Source organism: Procambarus clarkii, chromosome 2, assembly GCF_040958095.1.
Source record: "Procambarus clarkii isolate CNS0578487 chromosome 2, FALCON_Pclarkii_2.0, whole genome shotgun sequence".
NCBI classification, from domain to species: Eukaryota; Metazoa; Arthropoda; class Malacostraca; order Decapoda; family Cambaridae; genus Procambarus; species Procambarus clarkii.
Window position 1 is genome coordinate 45413955 of NC_091151.1, and position 18729 is coordinate 45432683.

General features: G+C 37.5%; 1 protein-coding gene across 3 annotated transcripts; it reads left to right on the plus strand.

Annotated features, from left to right (window-relative positions):
* The first annotated feature begins 2757 nt into the window (after positions 1–2757).
* LOC123762319 (uncharacterized) lies at positions 2758–16260 on the plus strand. 3 transcript variants are annotated; one of them, XM_045748774.2, is made up of 9 exons: positions 2758–2867; positions 5255–5331; positions 6624–6738; positions 8035–8202; positions 9112–9186; positions 9563–9785; positions 10383–10588; positions 12637–12809; positions 14450–16260. In XM_045748774.2, the coding sequence occupies exons 2-9, from the start codon at positions 5269–5271 to the stop codon at positions 14735–14737; spliced, it is 1311 nt and encodes a 436-aa protein (XP_045604730.1). In that variant the 5' UTR covers positions 2758–2867; positions 5255–5268; the 3' UTR covers positions 14738–16260. The 3 variants fall into 3 exon arrangements, with proteins under 3 accessions (XP_045604730.1, XP_045604728.1, XP_045604729.1); XM_045748772.2 differs by lacking the exon at positions 2758–2867 and adding an exon at positions 4261–4375; XM_045748773.2 differs by lacking the exon at positions 2758–2867 and adding an exon at positions 4488–4621.
* Positions 16261–18729: the final 2469 nt, after the last annotated feature.

Consider the following 18729-nt stretch of genomic DNA (forward strand, 5'->3'; position numbering starts at 1 on the left):
GTTCTCATCAGGACAAACTGGGGGGACCTGTGACAAACCAACGGCTTTCTGTCCTCAGGTAATTTCAAGTACAACACAACCTGAAAAAATCCTCATAACAATGACGGAATCTTTGACAAGCCACGGGCTTCTTGTCCCTGTCAAAGCCACTATAGAAATGACGGTTCTCAAGAGAGTTCAGATAAAAATTCCTTAAAATTATAATCAAAATATAGGATGATAGCCATGATGAGTCTTGTAGTCGTAGTAAAGAATTCAGGGATCGATCCTCGGGTGGGAGAGAAATGAATAAGCACGTTTCCTTTCACCTGATGAACCTTATTCACCTGATGCACCTTTTCACCTAACATTAAACAGAAACCCTGGAGTTAGATAACTATCGTGAGTTGCATCCTGGGGAAAGACAGTACGGTACGGCACGGTACGCTACGGTACGGTACGACCTTAAGGGGATATCGATACAAACCTATGTGCAGAGTTCCTGTCAATGCCAACGAGAATTTATATTATTTTACCAATAAAACGTTGCTACAAGAAGAGATAACTGGATAATATTAAGACATTGAAGCATTATAGAAAACTTCGCAGTTAAATGTCATGTCTGAACTGGTACACAGTTACTCGCAATATAAATAATAATAATAATAATAATTGTATTTATTAATTAATTGATATACAAAATGATATAATGGGTAGTGAAAGTGCAAACAATGCAGATTGAGTGGTACATTCTTGCAAAGCCGCTAACAAGCATTTAAGGATCCTGGTATTACAGTCGGGTTCGTTCTCGACGCACAATCGAGAATTCCGGGTTCGAATCCCAGGCGAGACGGAAATAGTTGGGCACATTTCCTTTCACCAAATGCACCGGTTCACCTAGAAGTGAGTAGGTACTCAGGAGTTAGTCAGCTTGTTGTGGGTTTGCATCCTTGGCGGGGTCAGTAATTCGGCCTTGGATGAAGGGGACCTCGATAAAAGCATAACGTGTATGAATACACCCTGGCTTCCTGTCCCCCGACACCATAATAAATAAATAATAAATGTTTATTCAGGTAAAAGTACATACATACAATGTTGGGTTTCTGGGGAGAGCTAGTACATACAATGCCTAAAACCACTAATACTCACAGCATTTTGGGCAAGGAGAAAAGACTTAGACTAACATTTAATACTTAATATTTAGTAGCACTAGGTGGGAAACACTGACGATGAAATTTGGTATTTCTCTGTTCTACTTTTGAATATAGGTTGGACAGTTTTTTAATTCAATAGGAAGTGAGTTCCATATACTGGGTCCTTTAATTTGCAAAGGTGTTTGCACAGATTTTGTCTGACTCTGGAAATGTCAAAGATATATTAATTTCTGGTCGTTCTATTGGCCCATGAACCACTTGTGGTGGCCCATGGGTTATATTACATCTATCAAGAAAGTTTCAAATCAACGTTTAATGAAACAATTCAAGAAATATGATCACCCAAAAGAAACTGACATAATAATAATGAGATACCAAGTCTGATACTCCTCCTTGTCTTCATTTGTAATCGATCACCGCCCTTGTTGCTTAACTACTGAACTCTTTATGCAACATATGTACTGTGTACGTTTATAGCCATGTTAAGGAGTAATATAATTCCTCCAAACTCTCTCATTATTTTCAGTGCAGATAATTAGATGTGCCTGTAAATTAATTTAATATATTCCTGAGAATTGCAATTCCCGCCAGAATTGGACACCTACAGACAATTCCCTAGGTCAACTATATAGCTGATTGTCCCCCGCCAGATATATTGTTAACTGTCGTGAGTTTAAAGCATTGCACACTAATTTTATCTTAACAAAAATATAATTAATGTAAAAAGTGCGACATGGAGTTTTTGTTATAGTTACCCATAAACGAACGGTAATTTTCTCTGTTAAATATTTTTTACATTTTCTTTTACTTCTGTCTGATAAACTATTTTAAAATATCAGTGTGATTATAGAACCGTAAAATAAGAGTCCTGCTGAAGAACTTAGGGGTATAATAATCAGCGCCAGATTATCAATTAGTCACTATAGGCACAGCACCTAGGGCAACCGAAATAGATGGCGTCTGACAAAAATAAAGTGATAACATTTCTTCCCCTTTTTCTAATGGATACTATTAAATTGATACCGATGTTATTTTTTCAATATACTTAATCCTACTAGTATCTATTTATATTACTTGAATATTTTCTACACTATTCTAATTAAAATTATTCTGGCCATAGATGGAAGCGAAATAGTAGGCGTTAGTTTGTGTTATTAGTGAATATGCTGTCAAATCTGGCCACATATCTTGGAGATGCATTTAAGGCCTACAGAAGTCTTAATCGGGTCTTGAGTAACTGAGCTCCTTGTTGATCAAGTTCTGTGTAAACTAATTTTTGTAAACTGATAATGATATAATCAGTATTGTTAAGAGATTTGAAGCTTAACTGGCTGGAATTTAATATATATAGTGGTAAGCGTATGCAGTCAGCTCACAATCGATTTAACCAATTGTAACGTACGATTATGTTATGTTGTTGGGCAGATTAGATACACAGTGTTTAGTGGGTTTTCATATTTATTTTGTAGTCTTGGATACAGCAGTGTCATAGACGTTGAGACGGAGCTTGGAGCAGAGCAGAGAGCTGACAAAGGCAGGAGTCGCGGAGCTCTGTGCGGGAGAGCATAGCGGCTCGATGGGGAATTGTGAGTGTCTAAACTCGATAGGGAGCGAGGGCGTTGTAACTCGATGCGGTCGTAGTCTGCTGTCTGCTCTGTGTCGAAGCTGTAGCGATTTGGCGTCGATTAGAACTGCATACGCCGAGTGCTACATTCTTGAGGTTGAAGAGGTGTGGTAAGTCTGAAGCGTCTGTACTGAAGTTAACTGAATCACTGTGGAAATTGTACTGTTGGCTTTTCAATGCTTATATTATAGGACTACACCTCAACTTTCATAGGATGGAAAGAATGTTACCTGTAATTAGGGAAAAGGTTATAGATTCGTAATTATTGCTAATTAAGTTTGTCATTAATGTAATGAGAGGTTGGAGCGAGTATAATGTTTACTCGCTACACACAGTTCGATTCCCGGGCATGGTGAAATGTTTAATTGGGTACTTTTTCTTACGCCCGTCTCTCTTCACCTAGCAGCAAATAGGTACCCAGGAGATAGGCGACTATTGTGGGTTGCAGTCGGGAGGTCTGTCGTGGATCTTGGTGTTCATCTAACCTCGCTGACTAATCCCAGGAAGGGTGAGACGTATGGGCAAGTCTCCCTACACCTATTTCAGCTGTTCACCTAGCAGTAATTAGGAACCTGGGTGTTATTCGACTGTAGTGGGTCGCATACTGGTGAATGGTCAAATGCTGCATATATCTGAGGTAAACTCGAATTTCCCACAAACTCCGCAAGGAACAGCACGAGAAAAATGGTCGGAAGGCTACACATGAATATATGTCGTAAAGCAAAGCAATTAGAGCCGCAAGGCCACAGCAACGAGTGAGCCGGAAGGTCCCAAGAGTCCAAAAATCGTATTTACGTCCAAAAGTCATAGAGTGGGTTCACGCCCAAGCAAAGTCCCAAACAAAGTTCTTGCCTGAAACGCTACGGTACTAGTGGCTGTAAGAATGTAAGAACTCTTGTATATATAAATAAATAATAATAATAATAAAATAATAACTAACTACAGGCTTTAAAACGTACGACAATTGATGGAAACCACGAAGGGACAGACAATGAAATATTTGCCTGATGCTCGCTATCACTGACCAAAGTTCAAGTCTGTCATGGGAAGCATCTCTCTCCAACTGAAGCCAGACATCTTGTGGATAACACTTCAGTTGATAACGTATCTGAACATATCACTGGTGTGTTGAGCAGCCACTGCCAAACATACGATCCTGTTTGATGACACTTTTCACCCAACTCCCTATTATTTTCTTGTAAAGTTTGAGCCGCAGAATATTCTAAAATATATAAATATGTGCTATAACATTGATCAAAATTTAGGTGAATTAGTGTTCACGCAGAACGTGCAATGTAATTTTTCCCCCAAAACAGCTCTTGGTGAGATCTGGTGGTAAATTATTGCCCCTGGTGGTAAATTATTAATTTTGACTTTTTCAGACAAATTTAAATATTAGAATATTCTCAGATAAACAGATCTATATACTGTTATATTCACCAAAACAGTTTCCATGTAGTTTTCGCGAGAAGATGCAGTATACAACATTTTTCCCAATCAGCTGTTGGTTGAATCTTAAATCCCGGCAGCAAAACAGAAATCAGCTGAGCGGGCAGATTAAAGAAGCATCTTAAAACAGATGACTGGGTGAAGGCTTTAGAGTTAAGAGGGAACTCAGGTTAGTGAAATTAGACAATTCAATATTCTGCAACGCTCTATGTGTTAAAACCAATTCAGTAGTATGCAGAACTTTATTGTAGAAATACAGTTGGGTTCGTTATCGACTCGCAATCGGGAATCCAGGGTTCGAATCCCGGGCGAGACAGAAATAGATGGGTACGCTTTCTTTCACCTAATGTCTCGGTTCACCTAGCAGAAAATTGGTACCCGGGAGTTGGTCAACTGTTGTTTGGTCCTGTGGAGGGTAAGTAATTCGACCTTAGGGGATAGCGACCAGATATAAGCCCTATGAATGTATGTGTGTATATAAATCGTCTATATAACTATTAGCATGCCAATTAGTGTGGACTATTATTATCTCTGCTAATTAAGAGAGCACCGTTTGTTGTAAGATTATTAATAATTGGTTCATTACCAAGTAATTTCATATTACAGTGCTAAAAAATGCTGATCCTTGAGTACAGGACAGTTCAGTATATAGTACAACTTTACATGTTCAAGTTGATGGTGTATTGCTCATACCATTATGTATAGTGTAAGAAGTGACAGTAGAAATATTATTGATTATATGGTAAACTGTTATTACATATAGTGAATAAACAAAGGGGATTAAAGTTCTCTATAAATTTATCTTGTTAAATAACTAATGTTCATAATTGAATATACGAGCTTATAGTCAGTATATAGTCTCACTATAGTCAGTATGAACTATAATATTGAGTAAAATAATAATAAATAATAATTTATATTCAGTATATATATATAATATACATTAGCACATGTTGCAGTGGTTTATTAGCAGGTATATAAATTGTAATATGCAAAGAATTTTGTGTATCACCTAAAATAATTTTGTTACTACAAACTCATTTTTCAGTGAGGGACAAGAAGATGGTTAATCCACGTGAGCTTCCAGGATTTGGTGATGAAATAGAAAACTACACATTCAAAAATGTGAGTGTCAGAGATGATTTGATGTATGTAATTCAATTATTGGGTTCAAATTACAGTATTGATAATACTATAGTTATAATGTAACTTTAATACTGTACATTTAAGTCTATGATCAGCTATGTGAAGATAATTTACACACATCATACAGTATATTTATTTAAACTTTTTAATACTCTCACTTTGATTATTGTATCCAAGCATGAAGACTTTATCTTCAGAAAGACATATCTGCTTTGGAGATAATTCAACACCAGGCATCAAAAATCATTCCAGTAGTAAGTCAACTCTCATATCAGGAACAGTTGAGGGCCCCAGGCCTAACGAGACTGCAAACCAGACATAATAGCGTGCATCTCGTCGAAACTTTTAAAAAAAAAAAAAAAAGAGTACTGAGCAGTTTGGAGGATTTTGATCTAGATATCCTTCTTCAAGACGTCAGATGTAACACTAACAAGGAACAATGGTTTCAAGCTCAAGTTACATGTAGGACAGAAAACAGGAGATGCTTTTTCACCCATTGGACTATAAATCCATGGAACCGCCTTCTCGCAGAAGTTGTAAATGCCAAAACACTGTTGAATTTAAAAATCCAGCTTGAAAAAATCTTCAGGACAAGCAGTGGGACCTTTAAAAAGCCGCTGGGTTCCTGACCTTGTCGAGGCCATTGAAGTGTTAAGCCTCAGATAAATATAGGTTAACTCAAAATATAAAGTAATTGGTTACAGGTATTTCTCAATATTTTTTTCCACAATTAACACCAAAATTAGTTATCTCTATGGTAAAACTATTTTTCTTTGGAAACAAAGATCGAGTAGTCTTGTCTTCTAGTGGCCAAATGAGGCATTTCTGTTTTACTAAATGAATTTACAAAGTATATGTATATTGCTTTTAGCAGCCAACATTAAAAAATGGTGCTTTTGCTTGTCTATATCAGAAACAATGCTGGTACTAGTGCCATACTCTTCTGTCAAGCTTGTCAGAGATCAATCTCTCCCAAGTGGTCAGTGCAGTTAGTTCACAACAAAAAGTACCATGTTCGTCTTCTATGCAGGACGAGACATTTAGGCACATTTTCTTACAGGTAATGGCCTGTTCATGCAGCAGGAAATAGGCACCTGAGAGTTATGTGTGGGGGTTTAAGGGAGTGGTGTGTGTGTGTGTGTGTGCGAAGGGTGATATGGGTATTGTAGTTGTGTGTAACTGAGCGACAGATATAAATAGATATGGTCTATGTAATGTACTGTATTTATGTATTTATTTGATTCTATAGTTAATGAATCATTTATCTGCAGGATCTTGATTGGTTTGTGCATGTGAATAACCCATTGGAGGTCTTCAAAGCCCAGCCAACATACTTTCTCTCAGAATGGTCCTTTGTGATCATTGGACTTCTGTCTTTGACTCATGGTAAATATGATGATTGTACTATTATTATGTTTTTAAAATTTTTTATAAACAGACATCCAGCATTTCCAGTTTCTAACTTAGTTGATTCACTGGCATGATACTATACTATCCATATCCCCAAGAAATTAAATGTGTATTAGGGGAAGTAAAATAAATATTTTTCCTTCAAAAACTACATTTTTATTTTTACACTTTTTGTTACATATGCAATATAAAAAAATATATATTATTTAAAATTTCTAACCCTTTTTAGAAAGTGAAAATATTTAAAAAAGGGGTATAATTTTTTCTGTCAAGCTTAGGCCTTCATTGTCATCAACAGATGGCAGCATGTGGATGCATATTTAGGGGGCTTGGGAATAATGTACAATACTGACAAACATGACAGTATATGAATACTGCCCTATAACACATCCTATCTTCTCTGGGCAAATGTATCTTTGCTCCCAGGAAAGCAAGAAATAGAACAGTGGACTATAAATTTCTTAAAGTAAATGGATCTGGATATGATTAAGCTCCTAATTAGTAACATATTAAGAGTTCACACATATTAAGAGTACAGTATAGTGTAACTTGTGGCGCAGTGGTTAGTGGCGTCGGCTCACAACCGAACGGTCCTGGGTTCGTATCCCAGGCAGGGCGAGACAAATGGGCAAGTCTCCTTACACCCATTGCCACTGTTCACCTAGCAGTGATTAGGAACCTTGGTGTTAGCCGACTGTTGTAGGTAGTATCCTGGGGAATGGTCAAATGCTGCATATATTCGAGGTATACTCGAGTTTCCCACACATATCAAAAGGCACAGCATGAAGAAAATAGCTGCAAGACTACACATGAAACTGACAAAAGGCAAAGAAACTAGTGCTGGAAGGTACCAGAGTCCAAAAGAAGTGTTCATGCCCGAAGTCAAAGAGTGGGTTAACATCCAAACAAAGTAACTACTACTACTGATTAAATGCTAGAATCTTATCTAAATGTAATATGATTCCCATAGGTTTGTGTACATGATCACTTGTGATACTGAATACGATGTTACTGAATTTGGTGATACTGAAATTAGTTTTGAAGGAGCCCTTTAATATTTATTTTATATCACCGAAGCAACGTAGCTTTAACATTTTTTTTCTGTCACTTTCATACTGGCGAGTGTTTCTTTCTTAATAATGTATGTCAGTAAATAATCTCATTTAGACTTAATATGTGCCAATTAAATGTATTTTTTGGAACATTAGTACTGTACTTTTAACTATATTTACATTTTCTCCAATGTGTATTAACAATGAACTATCTTTTCAGCTTTCATCGTGGGAGGGCGATGGAAGTATCACTGGCTGGCATGTTATCTCCATGGCTTGACAGTTGAAATGACCTCTTTTTGGTTACCCGATATTGACAACTACTGGCATTCGCAGACCACCATCATGTTTCTGGGGAGAAGATTGCCCTTCCACATACCCCTGATCTGTATGTCAACTGCATCGTTCCTAACCTGGGGATAGAACTAAAAAATATTGTCACTGACATCATTTCCAGACACCTTAAGACTAAGATCACGAGAGGAAATTTTTATGTAAAACTGTCTATCTCGAAACTGTACACTGTATCTAAAAGTGAGAATTCAAATAATTGTTCTGCACTCACCAAGATAAATCTCTGCTGCACATAATGTCTTCAAAAATATTTCTATTGTAGATGAATTACATTCTGTTGTAGATTTCATTGATCATGATTTTTGTAGTGTAGAATTACTGGTCCCACTTGTTACATGCTTAATACCACATTTTTGCAAGTGCTTAAGCTACTCATCACTATTCTAATACTACCAAGTAATAACATAACCCACACATTAATAAAAAGAAAAGTAATGGTGTTTCAACCCATCACGAAGTTGCAACTGAGGAGGATCCATAACAGGCCAAAATGTTGCCACTTTCTTTTTGCTTCATATGTAATGGTTTGATTATTTGACTTCAGCCATGTTATTGTGACTTATTTCCTGCAACTACTGAGTAATGCTTACAGACCTAAGAAATTCCTTTTTCTAACCCCATAAGCAGCATCAGCTAGCCTACGTTTCTGCGTCTTTTTGTGTACGACTTTATCACTTGCTCCAAGAACAGCAAAAATGTTTTGTTTAACCTTCATAATATCAGAAAGAACTGTCATGTTAATTTTAAGGAATTTTTTTGCTGTTATAAGAAGTTTGTTATAGATTATTTTAGCTCCAATTACAACAATGTAGCCCTACTGCAGAAAGTTGCTGCAGTACTGTATAATGCTAATTTAAACTACTGTACTGCATAATTATAATATATTAAATTAATGGATTTCCTCAGAATTAGTCAAGATTATATACATATATAATTTTTTCAGATCCGTCATTTATGTACAATGCAGCATACATGGTGGCACATGCAAAACTTCCTCGCTGGGCAGAACCTATGGCTGGTATGTTTTTAAAAGAAATTAAATTTCTATTTTGGTAGTATTGGTGTTATGATACAAGATTATAGGTTCTATATTGTTTGCTTTGAATGCAATTCTGAATATCAATTTGACATCTGACTTAGTAGTATTTTTGTTAAATAATTTGTTATTTATTTATTGGTATGTATCGTTTTTCCAGTATTTTTGTTTATCGGGAATGTCGTTTTACTGGCCTGGTAGTATTTTGTTAGAACAGATGACAAAGAAAAGCAGAGAATATACACATACTGAGACATACCTAATATATTTTATACATTACTTAGAAATGCATACATGTATCTAAAACTATTCCACAGTCTATATATTTTTTGGAAATTAATGAAATAACTTTCCTCAGCTGGCTTGATGGAAGTTCTGATTGACATTCCTTATGATATCATGGCTGTCAAATTTGTGCATTGGACATGGCATGATACGGATCCCAATATCTTTGACCGGCACTACTCAGTTCCTTGGAATTCTTACTATTTCCATCTTACCTTTGGTACGGCATTCACCTTTGCTCTCAATTTTTGGCGCCGTAAGATCACTGGAACAGATGATAAAGGAGAAGTCTCCAGGTACGATTAAATAAAAATGCATTGTGCACATATTTGTTTATGGATTTTGGACACTGGTAGGAGTTCAGACAAGTATCAGGTCTAGAGAAGAGCAATGATGTGGGGGGCTGTCATTTTAGTTTATCATTGACAAACATTACAAAACATTCTGCAAAGCTGTGTACTGTAACAGTGTATAAATGTTGAAGTATCTAATTCTTAGGACTCTGCATAGTATCATAAGAATGTGTATATGTGTGCAAGTTTGTGCACTCTTTTATAAAAATATGTGCATGTATCAGTAGATAAGTTTTCAGCAGACAGCACATTTTTGTCTTCATTTTTTAATGTTCCATACCGCTGTCCTTAGCTAATGGAGCACTGTTCATGCTGAACAATAGGAATACAGTATACCAATATAGCTCATGTGTGGTATTCTTGTTACTTTTCAACAGATGGCTAATGCAATTGGCTAACCTTTCAGATTTGTATATGGAATATTTTTATCATTTTACTGTATAGTGGATAAATTGTCACTAGTAAGCATACATTTCTATGTACAATGCTTACAATGTCTTTTCAAGTCTGATTATATTTTGCTTCATTCTTTTTTTTCAGTTCGGGTAAAGAAATTTTGTGTGCATTCCTGGCAGGCTTATGTGGCATGCCTGGTGGTGTAATACAGTTCATCTTCTTGTACCATCCCCTTCATGATACATATGGCATCCACACCGAAAACTGTGTTATCACTATTCTTGTTGTGTACTTACTGATTGTGTGGTCAGCTGATCGCACACCAAGACTTACATCACGCAGGCAAAAGGGTTGGTATGAGTTCACATTACTCTAAGTACTGTACCTTAGACCTTTTATAATTTAATCTGAATTCATTTCTCACTAAATATCATGTCTCAATAGTTCAGAAACCTTAAAGAAGTGTATGGAAAAAAAATTGCCACCAGAATGACTCCAGGTATTCGTAAGAGGTTATCAAGATGATAAAGTCTGCCTCGATTGACTCTATATTGGAATCAGTGCTGTTTTAACACATACCGTTAGGCACAAGGAGGCAGTTGCCCAGGGGCCCCACAATTCTAGGAGCCCCATGCTTCCCATATTATCCATGAGTCACTCTATACCACTGTATAGAATAATTACAATGCCATATTGTAATTGTCCACTCTTGGCAGAGTAGATAATTAATCGACCTCTCACTGGAAAGGCCTGGGATTCAAATCAATTTTCAAATTATATTTATACTATATAGTATATAATTTGTGCATAACTATCTTACATTAATCCTGCACTTTAGCAGATGGACAGGACCCATCATCTGGTTAGAGGGCTCCTGTGCATTTCTTTTCCTTGGCCCTACAATGCCATTAAGATGACCCCTAATTGAAATACCATTTTTTCACAATTTTACTTATTCTTGCACCTTTAATAGTATGTACTGTATTATAAAAATACAGATTTGTTACCAATACGTCTCGGTTACTCTCTTAGGCAATATTCTGCTGGTTCCATGAGCAGCACCATACAGACAAGATAGGCAAATTTTCCACACCAGTGCACTAGCGTTTATACATATATTCTTTGCAGTTCATACTGGTGCAAGGAAGAAACTGGAGACAATTCATTCCAGCCCAGAATGACCTTTGAATTCTTTTTCAAATAAGCTCAAAGTCATTCTTTGAGCTATTTGGCATCACATAAGCTGCCTAGCTGCACTCTCATTAATTCACTCTCTTTCATTAAGGCCCAGGATTCATCACATATTTATGCATCCATTTATGAAACCTATACATCGTTCCTCAATCATGCGAATTAATTTGTATTTATTGAACAGGTTACGAGGTTCAAAAGTTCCCAAGCCACAGTTATTATTGTCCTAGACAACTTTGTAGCACTTTGGACCTCATAAACTGTTTTATAAATACAAACTAAGCCACCATGATTAAGGAAAGATATAAATGTATTGTTAATGGACACAAAAATATTTGATAATTCTTGGCCAGGTTTTTATATGCCAGACCACAACTAGGAGGCAGCACAGCAATATATATTTATAGGGTTCATTGCCACGACCCACCTCACATTCAATGTTAAGCGACGTGTTTATTCGTAGAAACTTGCATTTTGTTGTGCAGTGGGCTTTGGCAGTGGGCATGTCTTGTGTGAGAGTATTCCTGTACACAGTTGCTTGCATATCTCTGGACTTAATTACCATCTGGTTATCTCAGTTCTGGTTGAATTATTTATTAGGTGTGATATTCTCTCATGTTTCCTACCACCTTCACTGCAACTTAGTTTTGGGACATTCATATTCGTGGCACAAATATTTGAAGAGTATACGGTACATTCAATCACTGTCACCTTACTATAGTGAAGCATAGTCCATTTTATTACCTGAAGGTCACACTTTGATCTAGTTTGTTTCCTCTTCCCAGGTTATGTTGTGCCCATGTTATTCATGGCAATATTTTTATAGTTACTGCTTCAGTCACAAAATGTCGTTGTGCATCCTTGTCTAAGGGTTGGACAGGCTTAGGTTAGTGTGCCTGAGAACTCTATTATGCACCCAGGTGTAACTGATTGTGTAACTGTTGTTTGCCTGGACATGGTCTTTCTTGCCCAGACCTTCCTATGGTATATAGTCACACTGGCTTAGTGCTTACTCATGATAATTTAATAATAATAATAATAATAATTTGAAGTATTTGTTATAACTTCCAAAATGCATTTCACTTGAATATTTTCTTTTTTTGTGCATATTATTTTTGTAATCACTGTGTAAATAGAAAAAATTATCTTCAGGTAAGGTGTTGCAGTTTTTAATAAATGTTTTAATAATATAAACTATAAATTTCAGGTGAGAAGTCTCATTGGTCAGTGATCATCATAATTTTCAACATGATCATGCATTATGGCCTCTACATGTGTATGGCTCTGTTTGGAAAACCTGAAGAGGAGATCTCTATAGGCTTGCATGAACGCACTGGACCTTGTGATGATAAAACTTATGTTTACACTGCATTTGGTGATGTAAGTCAAATGTATTTATTTATAATTTTTTGTATCATATTATAGCTGCAAAAACTACATTTCAGCTTTAGATTTCTAGAGACAAGTTCATTTGCTGTAATTTGTTTTCAATGGGATAAAAATTTCAGTTTCAAGTTCTTGTGATTATCGACACATACCAAGACAGGTTGAGGGGGCACAGAGATAACAACATACCAGGGCGGATCTCATCAAACTTTTAAAATACTGAACAATTTGGAGGATATTGATCAAGACAGCTGCTTTAAAATGTGAGATGCAACACAAACAAGGAGCAACAGTTTGAAGCTCAACAAGTCACAATGTAGGACAGAAAACAAGATATACTTTTTCTCCCATAGAGCTATACAGTAAACCCATGGAACCACCTACTTGCCAAGGTTGTAAATGCCAAGGGAAGGGAACTATCAGAGAAAAGCACCAAGCCATTACAAGTATATAGCACTTGGAAGGGGTCAGGATAAGGATTTGGGATGGGACAGGGGAAAGGAATGATGCCCAGCCACTTGGACAGTTGGGGATTGAATGCCGACCTGCATGAAGCGAGACCGTCGCCCTACTGTCCACCCCAAGTGGACGGTAAAATATGCCAAAACACTGCTGAATTTCAAAATCCAACTCAATAAAATCATCAGGTCAAATGAGAGGACCTTTGAGAAGCTGCTGGCTTCGTGCCCTCATTGAGGCCACTAGAGGGATAGTAGCCTTCAGATAAATTCAAGTAAATATAGATTAGAACCTAAATTTTGCTCAACATGAGAAGAATGGGACATTGGAGCTGGCTTACTAACCCACACGAGGCAGGGCTTATTTGTACCCCAATTTTTTTAATTTGTGTATCCTTCCTATTTTAAAAAAATTATATATTTACTTTAATGATGCTTGTTGGGAGGGTATTCTACTCATTTGTGTCTGGCTTGTTGAGCCAAAACTTACCAACAGTGATACTAAATTTATACGTCCAGTTTGTATGCCGGAACAGGACAGAAACACCTTGGTACATTTCCTTTTACTTGATTCCTCTGTTCACTTAGCAGTTAATAGGTGCCAGGGAGTTAGACAACTGTTGTGGGATGCATCCTGGATAAAGTCAGAAGTTGACTTAGGGGGGGGGTTCTCAGTGAGCCTAACCACAGGGTTCCTGTTCTCCATCATAGAGAAAAAGAAAATATAACTGGGGTTTAAACAAATTTGAGATCAGTTTCATGTTGCAGGAGTCAATGAACTGTTACAAATTATTTTTAGAATCTGAACAGTTAAACAAACTTTAAGCAGTATTTTATAAGTTAATAGTTTTACAACAAATTTAGCAAGGCTATTGTATCATATTTGTGATATAGTAAATTACTGTATATTGAGTTAATTTCTCTCAAAATGTGAGTAGAAATCACCCACATTTGGCCTGTCAACTTAATATAGTGGTATGCCCTACATAATTTCAATTTTGATATTATTTTTATTATTATTATTGAATATGAATATTATCCTAAATTCATTTTATAGTATACAGTATTAAGTATTTATTATTCTTTTAACATGTTTAATTTCACCGCAGAAAATAAAATTTTGTGTATAGACAATTATTTAAAGTTGTTATTTGTCAATAATTTTTTCCTTTCCAGATTTTGGAAAGGAACACCTATCTATGCACCAGTGACTATGATGAGAAATACTTTGATTTTCACTGTTTACCTGGTGGTCAAACTGTCAGCGATGGAATGGAATGGTACACAATCTGCGGAACTTCCTTCAGCAATCGCGCTGAGTACATATCAGTAATTGCTCTCGTATGCTTTACTGCCACATTCATATTCTATCATTTGCTTTTTAGAAGCTCTCGTACACTTACTTACAAAAATAACACACTTGTCTACAATAAAAAGGGAGGAAAAAGAGAGAAACTAAATTAAGGCTTTGTGAAGTCATTGAAATTCTGGAAGTCATCTGTATCATGTCATCTGGAAGTCATCTGTATCATGTCATTGATGCCTGAAAACCTCTTGTGCCTGAAGCATTAAATAGAATGAAACCACAAACAAATTATGTGAAACATATTCTAATAAAATATAAGTTCAGAAGATATCTAAGACAAGACAAAATTGAATTACTTTTTAAGATAGGCATTATTAAATAATTGTTGTAAAGTTTAGGCATTTGGTGTCATATTTTATTTTATTTTATATCTCTTGTTTTTGGTTGGCTGTATGGTCTTTAACCTAGAATGACACAAGGGTAGGCACCTTGAATGGTGCATTATGGGTGAAAGACTTCTGACATGATACCAGAACAGTAACAAAAACATTATATATCCTCCCATCAAACCAAGTACCTGTACAGTATCTTCAAATTAATTGAAGATACCACATATCCATGTTGATACACTATTTCTACCTTGTACGGTATATTAATATCAGATCTTTAACTGTCAAGGGCTCTCAAGGAACAAGCCATTGAATTACTGAATATAGGTTTGACGATGCCAGTGTCTATTCCCCTAAAAATGTCGGCAAACAATCTTAAAGCATCATCAAACACTACTGGTACACCATGATAATATGCCCACTGATATAAGAAATTAATGCCCAGCTATTCCTATGTTACGTGCCTTCAAACATTTGGGTGATTGATGGTTTTGTGTGCCTGGCAGATGTTTGCATTTCCAGCATGTAGTGGCCAAGCTTAAGGGTACTCAGTACAGTATATTGTAATAATGTTTCCTAGTTCTAGGAAAATGAAGGTAGGTATGTTAGAACCTATAATTTTCATGATTTTATATGAAATTCCCTCAGTGACAGGTGATACAGTCTGACTACACAATTTGATTTCATCATTCAAGGTCCCTTGATGTTTTGGTTATTAAATTATAAAGTATTATTACTGTATATATGAATAATAAATGTTCTTTAATTTTATAGATAAGTATAACCTACTTATCATGCCATCGATGTTTACCTAAATGTATTACAGAATATTTGTTTTTAACTTCAATTCTGTAACATACATTATGTGGCTGAATGCTGGCAACTTCACCCAAGACATACACAGTATAAGCGGTTATAATATACTGGGCCAAGTTTGGAATATGGGACAAAAATAACTTTTGTCAGTGTTGTACATAAAGTTAAAGTATGGCTTGATAATTTGTATTTTTGTAGTACAGTACATCCATATATTTATATTCTAAATATATACAAAATCATTATTTTGAGAAAAAATTAATCTGTTTTCAATTTTTAAATGAAATTTTTAAATAGATAAATGATTTACTTAAAAACTTTGTTAAAAATACAAATCTTGCCCAAAATACTCTGAGTATTACTGGCTTTAGGCATATTATATATTAGTTCTATCAAGAAATCCAATATTCTGCTTGTAACTCATTTTGTATGTACAGTTTATACTTTATCTTAAATAAACATTATCATTATCAAAATTTTTTTACTTCATAATCAAGATTAAACCAATTAATGAAATGCTTAAGAAAATGGAGACATTTGATTTATCTTTTTATTTGACACTCTTCCATCTCAATGCTTTTCATCACTTTCATATCCCTTCTTCCTCTTCCCTTCCCCCCCAACCCCATTTCCATCACTGGTAGCTTCAATCACATGCTAACAATTGTAGGAAAGACAGAACACCACAAGCTTAGCTCTTATTCTGTAACTAACTTGGGTAATTACACTTAGATAACTGCACTCGAAAGACAGTTATCTGTAAGTACACACCAGTTTCGACTATACCAGCTATAGATTTTGGTGTTCCTCGTGACAATGAAACAGCAATTCATGCAGTATGAGCATATACAGGTGCATAGGGTTCAACTACTGCAAACTATCTCAAGCTATCTCAATCTCAAGCTACCCTGTCTCAAGCTACCCTGTATCTCAAGCCCATTATTCCCAGCAAAAATTAGCTACCAGAACTATAGCATTCTGTCTTCAGACAACAGAAATGCTCTCTTTCATGTTGACCTCCCACTCTCATGTTGGCCCCCACTCTTAACCCTCCTCTATCATGATGACCCCCTCTCTCTCATGTTGACTGCCCACCTCACATGTTGACCCCCCATCTCTCTCTCTCTCTCATGTTAACCTCCCCTCTCTCATGATGACCCCCTCTCTCATGTTGCCCCCTCCCTCCCTCTCTCTCACTCATGTTATCCCCCACTCTCATGTGAGAGAGGGGAAGGCCAACATGAGAGAGAGGGGGGTCAACATGCGAGGGGGGGGGTCAACATGAGAGAGAGGGGGCTCAATATGCGAGGGGGGGGTCAACATGAGAGAGAGGGGGTCAACATGAGAAAAAGGGGGTCAACATGAGAGAGAGGGGGGTCAACATGAGAGAAAGGGGGTCAGCACAAGAGAGGGGGTCAACATGAGAGAAAGGGGGGTCAACATGAGAGGGGGTCAACATGAGAGAGGGAAGGGGGTCAGCATGAGAGAAAGGGGGTCAACATGAGAGAAAGGGGGTCAGGATGAGAGAGGGGGTCAACAAGAGAGAGAGGGGGTCAGCATGAGAGAGAGGGGGGTCAACATGAGAAAGAGGGGGTCAACATGAGAGAGAGGGGGGTCAACATGAGAGAGAGGGGGTCAACATGAGAGAGAGGGGGGTCAACATGAGAGGGGCTCAACATGAAAGAGGGGGTCAACATGAAAGGGGGTAAACATGCGCCCCCTGCGGGGGTCAACATGCAATATGCGCCCCAACATGCGTCAACATGAGAGGCCCCCCCTCACTCTCATGTTGATCCCCCCTTCTCTCACGTTTCCCCTCCCCCTTCCCCCTCTCTAATGTTGAACCCAATCACTTGGGCTGGACGGTAGAGCGACGGTCTCGCTTCATGCAGGTCAGCGTTCAATCCCCGACCGTCCAAGTGTCGGTGATTGCACCATTCCTTCCCACCGTCCCATCCCAAATCCTTATCCAGACCCCATCCCAGTGCTATACAGTCGCAATGGCTTGGCGCTTTCCCTTGATAATTCCCTCCCCCTCTCTCATGTTGACCCCCCCCCCCTCTTTCTCATGTTGGCCTCCCCTTTCTTTCATGTTGAGCCCCCCTCTCTCTCATGTTGAGCACCCCTTTCTCTCATGTAGACCTCCTCTCCGATGTTGACCCCAGCTCGTCCATGCCGATTGTCCCCAAAGACGCTTTCGAGATGATTGGAGGACGAGGAACACAAGAAAGAAAGAGGAGCATAGGAAGAGAAAGAGGAATGAAGATTGATGGAGATATGGGAACAAGGGGAAAGAAGAGAGAACAGTAAAGAGTATTGAAAATGGTAGAGGGGAGAAGGGGAAGGTGAGATGATGTAGAGGGAGGGGAAAATTAATCAGATGAAGGGTACGGTTCCCTAGTTCATCAATTTGTCTAAATTGTCGAATGTCTGTCTGTCTGTCTCTGTCTTACATCAGTTCACAGTAATAAAGGCGCTTGTGATCTCGCTGACGAAGTCTCTCCGCCTATATAACAAAAAAAGTACAAATCTACTCCAGAAAACTTAGTAAATAAAACAGCGTATAGGCTATGACCCAAACTTTTTCTTCCCCCTAAGCACGAAAACTACGGAAACTCCCTCGATCCTGCCCACACACAGCCGCGGACATCAACAATTCCTAACGCACAATTTCCGCTTAAACTCTTTGTAATGCTGTCCTTGCTTGGTGTAATGTTGTCCTTGCTTGCATAAACCCGTGAATACAGCCCAAATGCATTTGCCTGAAATACCGAGACAGCGGTGAGGGCAACAGCCATAAAAAGTGAGTATCTGGCAACCGCAAGCATCACAACACGGAAGAGGGTGCAAGTTATGAGAGCTTCCCGACCCTCTTTTGTTTTCAACACGTAGGAAATTCTTCCTTTACGCCAGAAAGATAATTATGAAATGGGTGATAAGAGACA

What these genes read in the sequence shown, in the direction of transcription:
- LOC123762319 (XM_045748774.2), top strand. Translation starts at nt 5,269, where the DNA reads ATGGTTAATCCACGTGAGCTTCCAGGATTTGGTGATGAAATAGAAAAC. An exon ending in GATAAAGGAGAAGTCTCCAG is followed by an intron (nt 9,786 to 10,382) that starts GTACGATTAAAT and finishes CTTTTTTTTCAG; the next exon opens with TTCGGGTAAAGAAATTTTGT. An exon ending in TACATCACGCAGGCAAAAGG is followed by an intron (nt 10,589 to 12,636) that starts GTTGGTATGAGT and finishes TATAAATTTCAG; the next exon opens with GTGAGAAGTCTCATTGGTCA.